The sequence below is a fragment of the Chroicocephalus ridibundus genome, chromosome 1 (assembly GCF_963924245.1).
Source record: "Chroicocephalus ridibundus chromosome 1, bChrRid1.1, whole genome shotgun sequence".
Classification (NCBI taxonomy): domain Eukaryota; kingdom Metazoa; phylum Chordata; class Aves; order Charadriiformes; family Laridae; genus Chroicocephalus; species Chroicocephalus ridibundus.
This window is the reverse complement of record NC_086284.1, coordinates 220240869-220256058: the sequence shown is the minus strand read 5'-3', so window position 1 is coordinate 220256058 and position 15190 is coordinate 220240869. Positions and strand designations below refer to the sequence as shown.

The 15190-nt window shown below is 66.7% G+C and overlaps 1 protein-coding gene across 1 annotated transcript; it reads left to right on the top strand.

Moving 5' to 3' along the window:
• The first annotated feature begins 9181 nt into the window (after positions 1 to 9181).
• Positions 9182 to 13906, top strand: CHKB (choline kinase beta). Its single transcript, XM_063323812.1, has 11 exons — positions 9182 to 9378; positions 10546 to 10654; positions 10840 to 10953; positions 11129 to 11262; positions 11491 to 11595; positions 11959 to 12017; positions 12184 to 12271; positions 12372 to 12480; positions 12598 to 12704; positions 12889 to 12970; positions 13112 to 13906. Exons 1-11 carry the CDS (start codon positions 9215 to 9217, stop codon positions 13166 to 13168), a joined length of 1128 nt encoding a protein of 375 aa, XP_063179882.1. The 5' UTR covers positions 9182 to 9214; the 3' UTR covers positions 13169 to 13906.
• The last annotated feature ends 1284 nt before the right edge of the window (positions 13907 to 15190 follow it).

Genomic DNA, 15190 nt, shown 5'->3' with positions numbered 1-15190 from the left:
GGGGAGCGGGGGGGTATGGGGAGGGCCAGGGGGGTTATAGAAGAGGAGCGGGAGGGAGGGTATAGGGAGGAGCGGGGGGTGGTATAGGGAGGGCCGGGGGTGTATAGAAGAGGGGCGGGCGGTGGTATAGGGAGGACCGGGGGCTATAGGGAGGGGTGCGGGCGGTGGTATAGGGAGGGGATCAGGGGATGGTATAGGCGGGGGGGGGGCTGTCTGGAGGGAAGGGGGAGGGGCTGGGGCTGGGGGCCCTCTAGGGAGGGGAGGGGGCGCTGCATAAGGAGAGGGGGTTGTATAGCGGGGAGCAGAAAAGTGCCGGCAGTTCCCTATGGAGGGGTGCAGCGGGGGCCGAGGGTCGGGGGCTGTATAAGGGGGGACAGGGAATGGGCGCGGGGCACGTGGTGGGGGGGCCTCTGTGAGGGCTGTGCGGGGGGGGGCAGAGCTGCACGGGGGGGCCTATAGGGAGATGTAGGGCCATGTACAGGAGAGGTTCAGAGGGCTGTATAGAGGGGGCACAGGGGAGGGGTACAGGGGTCCATAGGGAGGAGCGGGGGAGCCCATAGGGAGAGGTGGGGGCTATATAGGGAGAGGCGGAGTGTCTATAGGGGCGGGGCAGGAGGTCCATAGGGAGCTACAAGGAGGGGCGGGGGGTCCATATGGAGCTGTAGAGTTTCAATAGGGAGCTTTACGGGGTCTATAGGGAGCTTTACGGGGTCTATAGGGAGCTGTAGTGGGGCAGGGGTTCTATAGGGAACTGTAGGAGGGGCAGGGGGAACATAGGGAGCTGTAGGGGGCCCATACGGAGCTTTACAGGGTCCATATGGAGATGTAGGGGGTCTATAGGGAGCTTTAGGAGGGGCAGGGTTTCTCTAGGGAGCTGTAGGGGTTCTACAGGGAGCTTTAGGGGGTCCATATAGAGCTGTAGGGAGTCTAGAGCTTTAGGATGGGCAGGGGGTCCATAGGGAGCTGTAGAGGGGGCAGGGTGTTCTATAGGGAGCTGTAGGGGGTCCATAGAGAGCTGTAGAGGGGGCAGGGGGTCCATAGGGAGCTGTAGGGGGTCCATAGGGAGCTGTAGAGGGGGCAGAGGGTTCTGTAGGGAGCTGTAGGGGGCCCATAGGGAGCTGTAGAGGGGGCAGGGGGTTCTATAGGGAGCTGTAGGGTGTCCATAGGGAGCTGTAGGGGCCGGGGCCGCACAGGGGGCAGGGGCGGGGCCCCGCGCGCAGCGGGAGCTGTCCGGCGCTGCCGGTGCTGACAGGCTGCGCTGTCCCGGGTGCTGAAGGGCGGGGGGAGCCGGGGGGGTCCTGCTTAAGGGCAAAGAGCAACGGTGGAGGCAAGAGACGGCGGGGGGTGCACTGGGGCGGAGATATGGGGGGTCCGTGTTTTGGGGAGCGGGGTGCAATGGGGGGGTCCGGGAGAAGCGGGGGGGCCATGCTTTGGGGAGTGGGGTGCAGTGGGGGGAGGCCAGGAGGAGCAGGGGGTCTCAGGAGGCTTTTGGGAGTCCGTGCATGGAGAGAACGGGGTGAAATGGTGGGGCGAGAGGGAGCGAAGGGGCTCTAGAAGCCGCAAGGACGTGGGGAGGGTCATTGCATTGGGGAGCAGGAGGATACAGCAAGGGGGGCTCAGGGGTAGCGAGGACAATCTGCACCTGGGGGGCTGGAAAGGGGTGGGGTCGCAGAGAGAGGGGTCAGGGAGGCAGGGGCGATCTGTGCATGGTGGGGGTGCAGCCCCCCTTCAGCCCCTCCTGACCCCCTGCCCCATCCCATCCTGGCTCCCCCAACTGATGAGGAGTCCCGGGTGAGACCAAGGCCAGCTTTGTGCCACGGAAGAGAGTTCGCAGGGGGACAGCTGTCCTGGTGACACACTGAGTCCCCAGCCCTTGGAGGGGCGCTGGCCCTGCCTCTTACCCTGGGCTGCATCCCCAGCAGCGTGGGCAGGGGGGCGAGGGGGGGATTCTGCCCCTCTGCTCCGCTCGGGGAGACCCCCCTGCAGTGCTGCCTCCAGCGCTGGGGCCTCGGCACAGGAGAGACACGGAGCTGTTGGAGTGGGGCCAGAGGAGGCCCCGGAGATGCTGGGAGGGCTGGAGCCCCTCTGCTGTGGGGACAGGCTGAGAGAGCTGGGGGGGTTCAGCCTGGAGAAGAGAAGGCGCCGGGGAGACCTTCCAGCCCCTGCCAGTCCCTAAAGGGGCTCCAGGAAAGCTGGGGAGGGACTCTGGATCAGGGAGGGGAGCCACGGGACGAGGGGGAACGTTTTAAACTGAAAGAGGGGAGATTGGGATGAGATATTGGGAAGAAATCCTTTGCTGTGAGGGGGGTGAGCCCCTGGGCCAGGTTGCCCAGAGAAGCTGTGGCTGCCCCATCCCTGGAGGGGTTCAAGGGCAGGTTGGACGGGGCTTGGAGCAACCTGGGCTGGTGGGAGGTGTCCCTGCCCAGGGCAGGGGGTGGCACTGGGTGGCCTTTAAAGGTCCCTTCAACCCAAACCCTTCTGTGATTCCATTACTCTCTCCATACAGACCAGCCCCTCCCTGGCTCCCGGGTAGAGCAGACCCAGCTCCCATGGCAGCAACGCTGAACCCCGGGGGTTTGTTTGCTCCGGTCCCAGAGGCAGCACGCTGCTTGTCCTGCAGGACAATGCCAGGGCAACAGCGGGACACCGGGCAGCCACTGCCCATGGGTGATGCCCGCATCGACCCCTGTCCCACCAGCCTTCAGTGCCGCAGGCAGACCCCCTTGCTCCGCACAGGGCCCATGGTCAGGGATGGGGGCCCCTTCTCAGCTCCACAGGGCTCAGGGACTGTAAGAGGGGGCTGCACCCCCAGAATGGCTGCTCTGAACCCCTCACACCCCCACGCCCGCCTGCGCCTGCGCTGGGGGAGACGGGCAGGAAGGGGACACCCTGTCCTGGGTATCATGGTTTAACCCCAGCCGGGATCTAGAACCATGAAGCCACTGTTCCCCCCGACCCTGGCCTTTCACCCTTCCCAATAAGGGTGAGGGGAGAGGGCGGAAAAACCAAACTCTTGCATTGAGATAAAGCCAGTTTAATAGAAATAATACCAGAAAAGGAAAAGTAACATTAATAACAATAATGACACGGGTCACTCTCACCGGCTGGTGAATTGGCACCATCCCAAGCAGTGATTGCGCATCCCCCACCCCGACCAGCCCCATTTCTGTACCGAGCATGACGCCTGTGGCAGGGAATGTTCCTCCAGGCATTCCATCCTCTGCCTGTGCTTCTATGGGAAGCTGAAAAAGGTCCTTCGATAGTATAAACATCACTTAGCAACAACTAAACCAACATGCATCATTGGTGTTCCTTCCACAGCCATCACTAGAAAGGGAATGAACTATTTCCAGGCTGAAACCGGGACACGGGGACAGGACACGGGGACAGGCCGCTGTCTCCTGGCTGTCCTGGTCGGTGGCAGCAGGCAGGCACAGCCAGGCAGTGAAGGGCTGATGCCGTGGCACAGCACAGCCCTTCCAGCACCCCGAGATGTGGGTTCTGGGGGGGCTGTCAGGGGAGACGTCCCCCCTGTGAAGCTCTGGCTCCCCTGGGAAATGCAGCCGGCAGACGTGGGCTCAGCAGCGCCCCGTTAGCAGGGCGGGTTGGGGGACAGGGGCACAGAGACCCCTGGAGCCACAGCCGTTCCCTTCTCACAGGCACTGGGCACGGCCTGGCTGCTGCTCCTGCCCCCGGCTCCGTCCCTCAGCGGGGGCTGCGGCACCACAGGTAACGCCGGTGGCTCCACACCAGCGGCTGCTGCCGGGTGCGCAGGGCCAGGCATGACACCCCAGCACTCCCAGCACACCCCAGTGCTCCCAGTACACCCTAGTGCTCCCCAGTACTCCCAGCAGTCCCAGTACACCCCAGCGCACACCAGTGTTCCCACTTCTCCCAGTACAGCCCAGTGCACCCCAGCGCTCCCTGTACACTCTAGCACATTCCACTATACCCCAGTGCTCCCAGCACACCCCAGTGCTCCCAGTGCACCCCAGTGCTCTCAGCTCTGGCCTCAGGGAGGGCAGAGGATCAGCGTGGGCAGCAGCCCCTGCCCCGGCAACAATGCCCCGTGTCCCTCTGGCCCCAGCCCCATGTTGCCCCATGGGTGACCCGTGCCCAGGCCCCAAGCACTGCCCCCCTCCAAGGTGTGCTGCCCCACAGACCCCCCAGCCCTGCCCGGTCCCCCCACGGGCAGGATCAGGCCGGCAGGGAAGCCAGGGGCGGGCAGATGGCACAGCAGCACAGATGCTACCAGCCCCCCCAGTCCCCCCCGCTCACCCATCTGCTGCTGCAGCAGCCCCGGGCCCCCCTGCCCCTGGCACCGCTGGGCTCCGCTCCTGGCACAGCCACGGCCCCAGCGTAATCCCAGCTCAGGGCTGAGCGCTGCCGCCCAGCACAGCGTCACGGGGTGGTTTAGGTTGAAGGGACCTTTAAAGGCCACCCAGTGCCACCCCCTGCCCTGGGCAGGGACACCTCCCACCAGCCCAGGTTGCTCCAAGCCCCGTCCAACCTGGCCTTGAACCCCTCCAGGGATGGGGCAGCCACAGCTTCTCTGGGCGGCCTGTGAACCGCAGCCCTCTCCCCCCCGCACCCCTTCCCCAGGGGGCAGAGCTCAGAGCTGCCCCAGCGCTGGGACCCCTCTCCCTGCCATGGCCCGGCCCCCCCGCCAGCACAGCGACCCACATCACCTACTGGACTTGTGCAAAACGTGTGACACTGTCCCACACGACATCCTGGTCTCTAAACTGGGGAGACACGGATTTGACGGATGGCCCACTCAGAAGATGGGGAACCGGCTGGGTGGCCCCACTGAAAGGGTTGCGGTCAATGGCTCCATGTCCAGATGGAGACCAGTGACGAGTGACGTTCCTCAGAGGGTGGTACTGGCACCGGTGCTGTTTAACGTGTTGGCGACATGGACAGTGGGACTGAGGGCACCCTCAGCGAGTTTGCGGATGACACCAATCTGAGTGGTGCGGTGACACGCCAGAGGGACAGGATGGCATCCAGAGGGACCTGGACAGGCTGGAGAAGCGGGTCCCTGTGACCCCCATGGGGTCCAAGCAGGCCCAGTGCAGGGTCCTGCCCCTGGGTGGGGGCAGCCCCCGGTGCCAGCCCGGGCTGGGGATGGAGGGATGGAGAGCAGCCCTGAGAGAAGGGCTTGGGGGGGCTGGAGCAGAGGGGAAGATGGCTGCATCCCCAGCAGCGTGGGCAGGGGGGCGAGGGGGGGATTCTGCCCCTCTGCTCCGCTCGGGGAGACCCCCCTGCAGTGCTGCCTCCAGCGCTGGGGCCTCGGCACAGGAGAGACACGGAGCTGTTGGAGCGGGGCCAGAGGAGGCCCCGGAGATGCTGGGAGGGCTGGAGCCCCTCTGCTGTGGGGACAGGCTGAGAGAGCTGGGGGGGTTCAGCCTGGAGAAGAGAAGGCACCGGGGAGACCTTCCAGCCCCTGCCAGTCCCTAAAGGGGCTCCAGGAAAGCTGGGGAGGGACTCTGGCTCAGGGAGGGGAGCCATGGGACGAGGGGGAAGGGTTTTCCACTGGAAGAGGGGAGATTGGGATGAGATATTGGGAAGAAATCCTTTGCTGTGAGGGGGGTGAGCCCCTGGGCCAGGTTGCCCAGAGAAGCTGTGGCTGCCCCATCCCTGGAGGGGTTCAAGGCCAGGTTGGACGGGGCTTGGAGCAACCTGGGCTGGTGGGAGGTGTCCCTGCCCAGGGCAGGGGGTGGCACTGGGTGGCCTTTAAGGTCCCTTCAACCCAAACCCTTCTGTGATTCAAGGGCCATGGGTGCCCTGACCTCGGCATTGAGGCCCCAGTGCCCCCCAGAGCAGCCCGTCCCAGGCACAGATGCCATCGGTCCCCAAATTTTATTGTGCAGCCAAGGGCACAGGGCAGCAGCTGTCCATGGGGTGGGCTGGCCCAGCCCTGTCCCCCTGCTCTTGGTGCTGTCACAGCCCAGTGAGGGGTGCCAGTGAGGGGCCACCAGCAAGCCCTCACAAGCCCGACTCCCCCTTGGCCAGCAGAAGGTCCAGGTAGGCTCCGGAGATCAGGTCCTGCTCCTCGATCCCCAGTTCCTTCATCAGCTGCCGGGCCACACGCTCGCCGTCCTCCAGGGTCTGCTCCTCGGTCAGCATCACCTGTGGGCACGGGGCGGGTGAGCGTGGGGCCCGCAGGGCTGGCCCCCGCGCCCCGGCCAGGCCCCACCATCCCGGTTTCCACTGGGACAGAGTTCATTTTCTTTCCAGTGGCTGCCGTGTTTCAGATTTGCTGTGACAGGAACGTCGACAATGCACACTGGTTTAGGTGTTGCCAGGTGATCTTTGTACTATTCAGGGACTTTTTTCAACTTCCCACAGAAGCCGGGACGGAGCACAGACAGGAGGCTGGAATGGCCAGTGGAATGTTCTGTGCTACGGACGTCACGCTCGGCACAGAAATGGGGGCCGGGAGTCTGCCATCGCTGCTCGGGACAGGCTGGGCAGCGCATCGTCGGGTGTGAGTGGTGTGTGCTGGATTACTTTATCTTGTATATTCTTTTACCATTATTATTATTGTTATTTTCCTTTTTTCTGTTACAGTTCTACTAAACTGCGTTTATCTCAGCCCACCGGGTTTTTTCTCTTCCCTTTCCCTTTCCCCTTCCCTTGCTCCTTCCCCTTCCTTCCCTTCCCCTTTCCGCTCCTTCCCCTTCCCTTCCTTTCCCTTACCTTCCCTTGCCCCTTCCCCTTCTTTGCCCCTGCCCCTTTCCTTCCTTTGCCCCTTCCCTTCCGTTCCTTTCCCTTTTCCTTCCCTTCCCCTTGCCCCTTCCTTTTCCTTTCTCTTTTCCCTTTCCCTTTTCCCTTTCCCCTTCCGCTTTCCTCTCTCTTCCTCCCTGCCCATCTGTGGAGAAGGGGGAGAACGGTGCAAGCGCTGCGTGGTCCCAGCTGCCAGCCAGGGTGGTGCCAGGCCCCCCCCCCAACCTCACCTCCAGCTCCAGGAAGTCCCCCAGCCCCTCCACGCGGTCCAGGTGCACCCGGGTCTGTCCCACGAGGTAGAGGAGACGCTCCTTCCTCACCACGCCCAGCACGCCCAGCGCCTGCCCCAGCACCGCCTGCGCAGTGGGAGAGGAGCTGAGAGGGGCAGCCGCAATGCCAGGCCGTGCTGGGGGGCGAGGCCAAGGGCAGAAGCCCCCCACAGGGTGGGGACAGCAGCCAGGACCCCTGGGTGCGCTGTCCCGGGCCCCCCCAGCACTCACCTCCAGCCCGTCGGGGTCGTCAGTGGGGGTGATGCTGAAGCAGGAGAGCTTGGGGCCGGTGGCATCGGGGCGCTCATAGAAGATCAGCTCCCCCCGGCCATCCTGGGAAGGCAGCGGGGCAGGGGCAGGTCAGGGTTGGGCAGAAGAGGCAGGATCAGGGTCAGGGTCAAGGTCAGAGATGGGGACAGGTCAGGGTCATGGTCAGGCAGGGGCAGGGTAAAGGTCAGGCAAAAGAGGCAGGGTCAGGGAAGGTCAGAGTCAGGCCAGACCAGGGCCAGGCCAGGTCAGGGTCAGGCAGGGCCAAGGTCAGGCAGGAGAGGCAGGATCAAGTCAGGCAGGGTCAGAGTTCGGCTCAGGCAGAGTCAGGGTCAAGGAGGCCAAGACAGGGTCAGGATGAGGGTCAGGGTCAGGCAGAAGGGGCAAGATCAGGGTCAGGGAGGGTCAGGGTCAGGACCAGGCAAGCAAGACAGGGTCAGGATCAGGCAGGAGACATAAGGCCAGGGTCAGGGTCAGGCCAGGTCAGGGAGTGTCAGGGTCACACAGGGTCAGGGTCAGGGTCAGAGTTGGGCAGGAGAGGCAGGGTCCAGGAGGGTCAGGGTTAAGGAGTGTCGGGGGGGTCAGGCAAGCAGAGTCAGGGTCAAGGAGGGCAAGTCAGAGTCAGGGTCAGGCAGAAGAGGCAGGGTCAGGGTCAGGCAGGGTCAGGTCAGGTCATGGTCAGGGAGTATCAGGGAGGGTCTGTCAGGGTCAGGATCAGACCAGCGGCTTCGGGGTCAGGGTCAGAGTCCATCAAGTGGGGGGTCAGGGCCACTAGTTGGGGGGGCAACAGGGGCACCACAAAGAGGATGGGGACACTGGTCAGGGGAGGACACTGGGAGACACTGGGAGGGGCACGGGTCAAGGTCAGGGTCTGTCAGGGTCAGAATCCATCAGGGTCAAGGTCAGGCGGGAGAGGCAGGGCTGGGGTCAGGCCAGATCATGGTCAGGGAGTACCAAGAAGGGTCCATCAGGGTCGGGTCAGGGTCAGGGTCCATCAGGGTCGGGTCAGGGTCAGGGTCCATCAGGGTCAGGATCAGGGTCAGGGTCCATCAGGGTCAGGATCAGGGTCAGGGTCCATCAGGGTCAGGGTCAGGGTCCATCAGGGTCGGGTCAGGGTCAGGGTCCATCAGGGTCAGGATCAGGGTCAGGGTCCATCAGGGTCAGGATCAGGGTCAGGGTCCATCAGGGTCAGGGTCAGGGTCCATCAGGGTCGGGTCAGGGTCAGGGTCCATCAGGGTCAGGATCAGGGTCAGGGTCCATCAGGGTCGGGTCAGGGTCAGGGTCCATCAGGGTCAGGATCAGGGTCAGGGTCCATCAGGGTCGGGTCAGGGTCAGGGTCCATCAGGGTCGGGTCAGGGTCAAGGTCAGGGTCAGGCGGGAGAGGCAGGGTTGGGGTCAGGCCAGGTCATGGTCAGGGAGTATCAGGGAGGATCCGTCAGGGTCAGGATCAGGGTCAGACAAGCGGGGTCAGGCTCAGAGTCCATCAGGGTCAGGGTCAAGGTCAGGGTCATCCAGGTCAGGGTCTGGGTCATCCAGGCCAGGCCAGGCCGGGCCCACAGGCCGCCCCCCCACAACCCCCACCACCAGCACCCCCACCTCCCCCCGTCCTCACCGTCCGCCGGCGCAGCTTGAGCCGGCCCCTGGGGACGCGGAAGAAGGTGTCCGCCTGCACCAGCCTCTCCCCATCCCCTCGCCCGGAGCCCCGCAGCCGCTCGGCGACCGCCGCCGGCTCCCGCAGACGGGCCTTCACCTCCACGTTGCGCCTCATCCCCGCCGCGCCCCCCCATTGGTCGTGCGTCGTGACGTCATCACCGGGCGCGCATCGCCATTGGGCAGAGGCAGCCGAGCGCGCCGTCTCATTGGATAGCACTCGCCTCGCCCCGCCCCGCTGGGCCGCGACGGGCGGCTCCGCCGCCCGGCGCGGCCCAGCGGGACGGGGCGAGGCCGCAATGGCGGCGGCGGGACGGGGGAACGGGAACGGGAACGGGAACGGGAGCGGGAGCGGGGTCGTGTCCGCCGCCACCCGCCTGCAGGCCTACGCCTGGTGCCGGGAGTTCCTCGCCGGTTCCTGGAAACTGATCGGGCCCGAGGAATTCGGGATCGGGCCCGTCAGGTACGGGGGGCGCCGCCCCGGGGTGTGTGTGGGGGGGGTGTCTAGATGGGGGTGCAGTGGCCAGGCCCTGCCCGGCCTTACCCCGGGGTCCCTCTGTGGTGTCACCCGGTGGCCCTGTCCTGCCCCTTCCTGGTGGCCCTGACCCCCTCACGGTGCCCCTGTTGCCCCCCCCCCCCCCCCCCCCGCGGTGGCCCAGTCCCCCCTCGACCGGTAGCCCGGCTGCCCATCCCCCGGTGGCCCGGTCCTCCCCCCAGTTCGCCCGGCAGAGGCCCCAGTCTCTTCCCCCAGTCGTGTCCTACCCCCGAGTCCCTGTTGTCCCCCCGACCGGTGTCCCTATGCCCCTCCCAGTGTCCTCCCCTGACCAGTGTCCCTGTCCCCTTCGTGGTGCCCCTGTTGCCCCCCCAACCGGTGTCCCTGTCCCCCAGGCGGTGTCCCTGATTTCCAGCCGGTGTCCCTGCTCCCCCTCCAGTATCCCCCAGTTGCCCCTCCGCCGGTGTATCAGTCCCCTCACTTTTGTGCCCCAGTTACCCCCAACCAGTGGCCCAGTTCCCCCCACAGTGTACCCCAGTTGTCCCCCCCCAAACCAGTGTCCCTGTCCTCCTCCTGGTGTCCTTCAGTTGCCTCCCCAGCCGGTGGTGCAGTCCCCCTCCCGATCTCCCCCAGTTGCCCCCCCAGCCCCTATCCCTCTCCCCCTCCCAGTGTCCCCCAGTTGCTTTCCTGACCAGTGGCCCAGTCCCCGTCCCTGTTTACAGGAGTGCCCCTGTTACGCCTCTGACCGGTGGCCCAGTCCCCGTCCCAGTGCCCTTGTTACTGCTCTGACCGGTGGCCCAGTCCCCCCTGCAGTGTCCCACTGTTGCCCCCTCCCGGTGGCCCTGTGTCCTGTTCTCCAATTGCCCCCCGCAACTGGAGTCCCTGTTGCCTCCCTGACCAGCCATCCCCCCTCCCACTGGCCCCCAGTTGCCCCCCTGACCAGTGGCCTTGTTGTCCCGCCGACCGGTGGCCCTTTCCCCTGCCAGGTGCCCCAGTCCTACCCCTGCTTCCCCCCCCAGGGTGCCCCTGGCTCTCTCCCAGTCATGTCTCCACCCGAGTTCCCCGTTTGCCCCCCTGCCATGCCCAAGGCCCCCCCCGGTGACACCCCCGCAGCCCCTGACCAGCCTGTGCCCGCAGCGGGGGGCTCAGCAACCTGCTGTTCAAGTGCACGCTGCCGGAGCACATCCTGAGCGTGGGGGACGAGCCCCGGCAGGTCCTGCTGCGTGTCTATGGGGCCATCCTGCAGGTGAGTGCGGGCGCTGGCACCCCCTGGCCTGTGGCACGCCCCCAGCCAGTGGCACCCAGGCAGCTGCGGGGCTTGGGGCTCTGCCAGCATCTTCCTCCTGGCTGGGGCCTGGCAGCCGCCCCGTGTCTCCTGTGGGGGCCATGGGGGCTGCGGGGCTCGTGGGGGCTCACTGCCTGTGTCCGCAGGGCGTGGACTCGCTGGTGCTGGAGAGCGTGATGTTCGCCATCCTGGCCGAGCGGGCGCTGGGGCCACGGCTCTATGGGGTCTTTCCCCAGGGGCGGCTGGAGCAGTACATTCCGGTATGGGACAGGCCCCCCCTCGCCCCATCCCGCAGGAGCCTGCCTGGGGGGGTCTCCTCTCCCCGGCTCCGGCCATCCACCGCAGGGACAGCCACCCCACGGGGCCTCTCGTAGCTCCCAGGGCAGGGCCGGCCCCCCTGGGTGGGCTGCTCGCATCACTGCTGTGTCCCCCCAGAGCCGGCGCCTGCGGACCGAGGACCTGTGGGACCCCGACATCTCCAAGGAGATCGCGGTGAAGATGTCGCGGTTCCACGGCATGGTGATGCCCTTCAACAAGGAGCCCAAGTGGCTGTTTGGGACCATGGAGTGGTGAGGGCAGGCGCCATCCTCCCTGGTCACCTCAGCCCCTGAAATCTCCCGGGGTCTGGAGCACGGGGACATTTCCCGGCCAGCTGCTGGTGGGGCACACGGGAACAGGGTGCAGAGCAGCTCTGTGGCGGCCCCAGCTCAGCGCCAGGATGGGGAGAGAGGAGTTTTGGGGGGGTGGCAGCACCCAGGGGTGTCCGTCCCACCGCAGCGCCGTCTCCTTGGCTCCAGGTACCTGAAGCAGATTTCGGAGCTCACCTTCCCCGAGGAAGAGCAGCTGAAGAAGTTCAACCACCTCAAGACTTACAACCTGCAGGAAGAGATGAAGAGCCTCAGGTGAACCTCACCTGCCCGCTGGCGCAGGGCCGGGGCTGAGCCTCCTTTCGTGGCCAGCCCCCTCACGTGGGGGCGCCTGGGGAGACTCAGCTTCTCTGGGGAGCGGTCCCTTCTGTCCCGTGTCCTCGGAGGGTGCCCTCCATCCGAGGGCCCTGCACAGGTCCCTGGGGGACGGCTCTCAGAGGGGTCCCGGTGTCCTTGGAGCACGGTTCCCACCAGGTTCCTCACGCTCTGGGTCCCAGCTGTGTCCGTAGCTCTGTCCGCCTGTGTGTGGTGGCAGTGGTGGCCCCCGCGTCCCTGCAGCTGGTGGGCGAGGGCCTGCAGGTCCTGCCCCCACTGAGGCGTCTCTCCCCTGACCTGCAGGGAGCTGCTGGAGTCCACCCCCTCGCCTGTCGTCTTCTGCCACAATGACGTCCAGGAGGGTGAGTGTGGCGGCTGCTTCCCATCATGGGGGGTCTCCCTCCCTGGCCTCCCCGGCCACGCCTTGCCCACCCTGGGTATGGGCTCAGCCTCCTGCCCCCCCGAGCTGCCCCCCGGCTCCGGGAGAGCTGGTGGGTCCCCTCGAGCCCCCGTCCTGTCTCCGCGCAGGGAACATCCTGCTGCTGGCCGGGCGTGAGGCTTCCTCCTCCGACAGGCTCATGCTCATCGACTTCGAGTACAGCAGCTACAACTACCGGTGGGGCTGGGGGCCGCGGGGGTCCCTGCGGCAGCCGCTGTGGGGTCCAGGCTCCTGCGTGTGAGGGGCCGGGGCTCTGCTCACCCTCCCCTTCCCCCAGGGGCTTCGACATCGGCAACCACTTCTGTGAGTGGGTTTACAATTACACCCACGATTCCTGGCCCTTCTTCAAGGCTTCCCTGGAGAACTACCCCAGCCGGCAGCAGCAGGTAGAGCTGCCCTGGCCCTCGGCAGCGGGCAGGGGGTGCTCCCAGTGAGGGGGGGGCCTCAAGGAGGCTGGCGGGGGTCTGCCGGGCAGGGCAGTGCCAGCTCTGTCCCCCTTCCAGCTGCATTTCATCCGGCACTACCTCTCGGAGGACTCGGGGCGAGGCGGGGACACCACGCACGAGGAGCAGGCCCGCATCGAGGAGGAGATGCTCACCGAGATCAACCGGTGAGGGGCACGCTGGGACCGGGGGGGGTCCCTGTGGCTGTGGGGACTGTCCTGGGGGCACATCCCCTGATCTCCACTGCACAGAGCGGGCAGCAGCCCCAAACCCTCCTCGTCCCGCTCCCTCCTGCGCCGGTGTGGGGCAGGGAGGGGGGTCCCGGTGGGGCTGACGGCTGCTCCCCATCAGGTTCGCTTTGGCCTCTCACTTCTTCTGGGGCCTGTGGTCCATCCTGCAGGCGAAGATCTCCACCATCCAGTTCGGGTACCTGGTGAGCGCTGCCCCTGGGTGCCTGGTGCAGGGCTTGCCCAGGCACCCCTTGCACGTCCCCCCTCCTCTGCTGCGGGTGTGGGGGGGGCTGGGGGTGTCAGGGGGGGCATGGGCAGTCCCTGACTCCCCTTTCCCGTCCCAGGACTATGCACAGAGCCGCTTCGAGGCCTATTTCCAGCACAAGGCGCAGTGGTCCTGAGAGCGGCCGACCCAGCCCTGCCTGCGACTCCGCAGCCGCCCCCTGCCCACCCCGGCAGCGCCAGGGACACGGGACCGTCCAGGGACACCATGTCCCCTCCTGGGGGGGCTGCCTCTGTGCCGCCGGGGGGCTGCCCCCCAGCCCGGACTGCCTGGCCGGGGGCTGTAACGGTTTTGGGGGACTGCTGTCTGTCTCTGCTCCCCAGGGCTGCACAGCGGAGTGGGGAGAGAGGTGGGTCTGCCCGGGCGTGTGCCCCCTGGGAAAAGGGGGACATCCTGCCCCGGAGAGGTGGCACGTCGGCCATGTCCCTGCCTGCGCCTGCGGTGCTGCCTGCAGCTGCCCTCTCACTGCCCCTGTCACAGCTCCTCTGCGCTGGCCTGTCCCTTGCCTCTGCGCTGCTGGCACCGAGTGGGGCTTGAGCAGCGGGTCCCGGCTGGGGGGGGACACATGGCTCGGCTGTCCTGGCTGTCCCCTGTATGGTCCCGCTGCTGAGAGGGGTCCGGGCAAGGATGCTGAGGGGTCCCGGGGTGCTGCTGGGGGCAGAGGGGTGCGGGGGACCCACATTTGTGACTCATTCCCCCCCCGCCCCCCTCCCAGCCCCCCGGGGACGAGGCAGGACCTGTGCGCTGCTGGCCGTCCCTGGTGCCTGGTGTCCCTGGGGGCCGGGGCCGCTGCTGACCCCCCCCGACAGCAGAATGTAACCTGCCCTCAGACCAATAAACGCTGCGCTGGGCCCCAGCTGCTGGCTCTCCGTGTCCCCATGGCCACCACCCCCCGTCCCCGCTCACCCCCCACCCCGGCATGTCCCAGGCTCTGCCGGGCTGTCCTGACCCCCTCTGCCACCTGGCACAGAGGGTGGGGGGGCTGCCCCACAGCAGCATGCGCTGACCCCTTCTCCCCGTCCCTCTGTCCCCAGACCCCCTCTTCCATGTCCCCTCTCCCCAGACCCTCTGTCCCCTGTCCCCTTTCCCCTGTCCCCTCTCACTTGTTCCCCTCTCCCCAGAACCCCCCCTCCTTCTTCCCTCTGTCCCCAAACCCCCTTTTCCATGTCCCCTCTCCCCAGACTCCCTCTTCCATGTCCTCTCTCACCCGTTCCCCTCTCCCCCTGTCCCCAGACCCCCTTTTCCATGTCCCCTGTCTTCCTGTCCCTTCTTCCCTGTCCCCCACTCCCCAGGCCCCCCTCTCCCATGTCCCCTCTCTGCGGAGCCCCCAGCCAGCACTGGGGGGGTCGGGGAGGGGGGCTGTGGGATGGGCAGTGGGTGCCACAGCTGATGCCTGCCCTGGGCTGGGGGGGACGGTGGGGGGCACAGGCTGTGACCCCACCTCGCCCTGGAGGCGCATTCCCCGCACCCACCCCACACCCTGGGGGGTGCTGCCCCCCACCCTGCCCCTGCGGCCGGCCCCGAGGGTCTCGCCCATTGCAGCGGCTCTGGCCATGGCACGGGGGGGCTGTGCGGCACTGTCTCCCCCTGCCCGCGCTGTTCCGGTGCCTTCGGTCCCCCGGGGTTATCTCTGGGTGACATTTGGTGCTGTCCTGGCCCTCCTGCAGCCCCCCCTGTGTTGGGGTGGTGCTCTGGGGGGGGCTCAGGGGTGCAGGCAAGGGGGGGGTTGCTGCCTGCCCCCTGCCCTGCCCCATAGTCTCTGCTTCCCCCGGTGTTGTGGGGCTCGTGTGTGTCCCCCTGCTCCAGGTCACTGTGGCCCCCCCGGGACCTTCCCTGGCCCGAGCCCCGGTGCTGTGAGCTGATGGGGGCCCGGCCGTGTGTGCCCGTCCTTGGCTCTTGGGGCTGAGCGTGAGGGGGCTGCGGGGGGGTCCAGGGCCTGGTGCTCCCCCTGGGCACTTGCCCAGCTCCTCCTTCACCCACGTCCTGGCTTTTTATAGCCCGGTGGCCAGCGAGTGGCACTGTGGGGCGTGGGCTGGGGGGGGGGGCAGAGAGGTGGGGGGCTGCGCAGGGGGCGAGCCCTGGCCGTGTCGGGCAGCGGGCACATACTGTGTATGTGACACACACATGCGTGTGCCCCGCG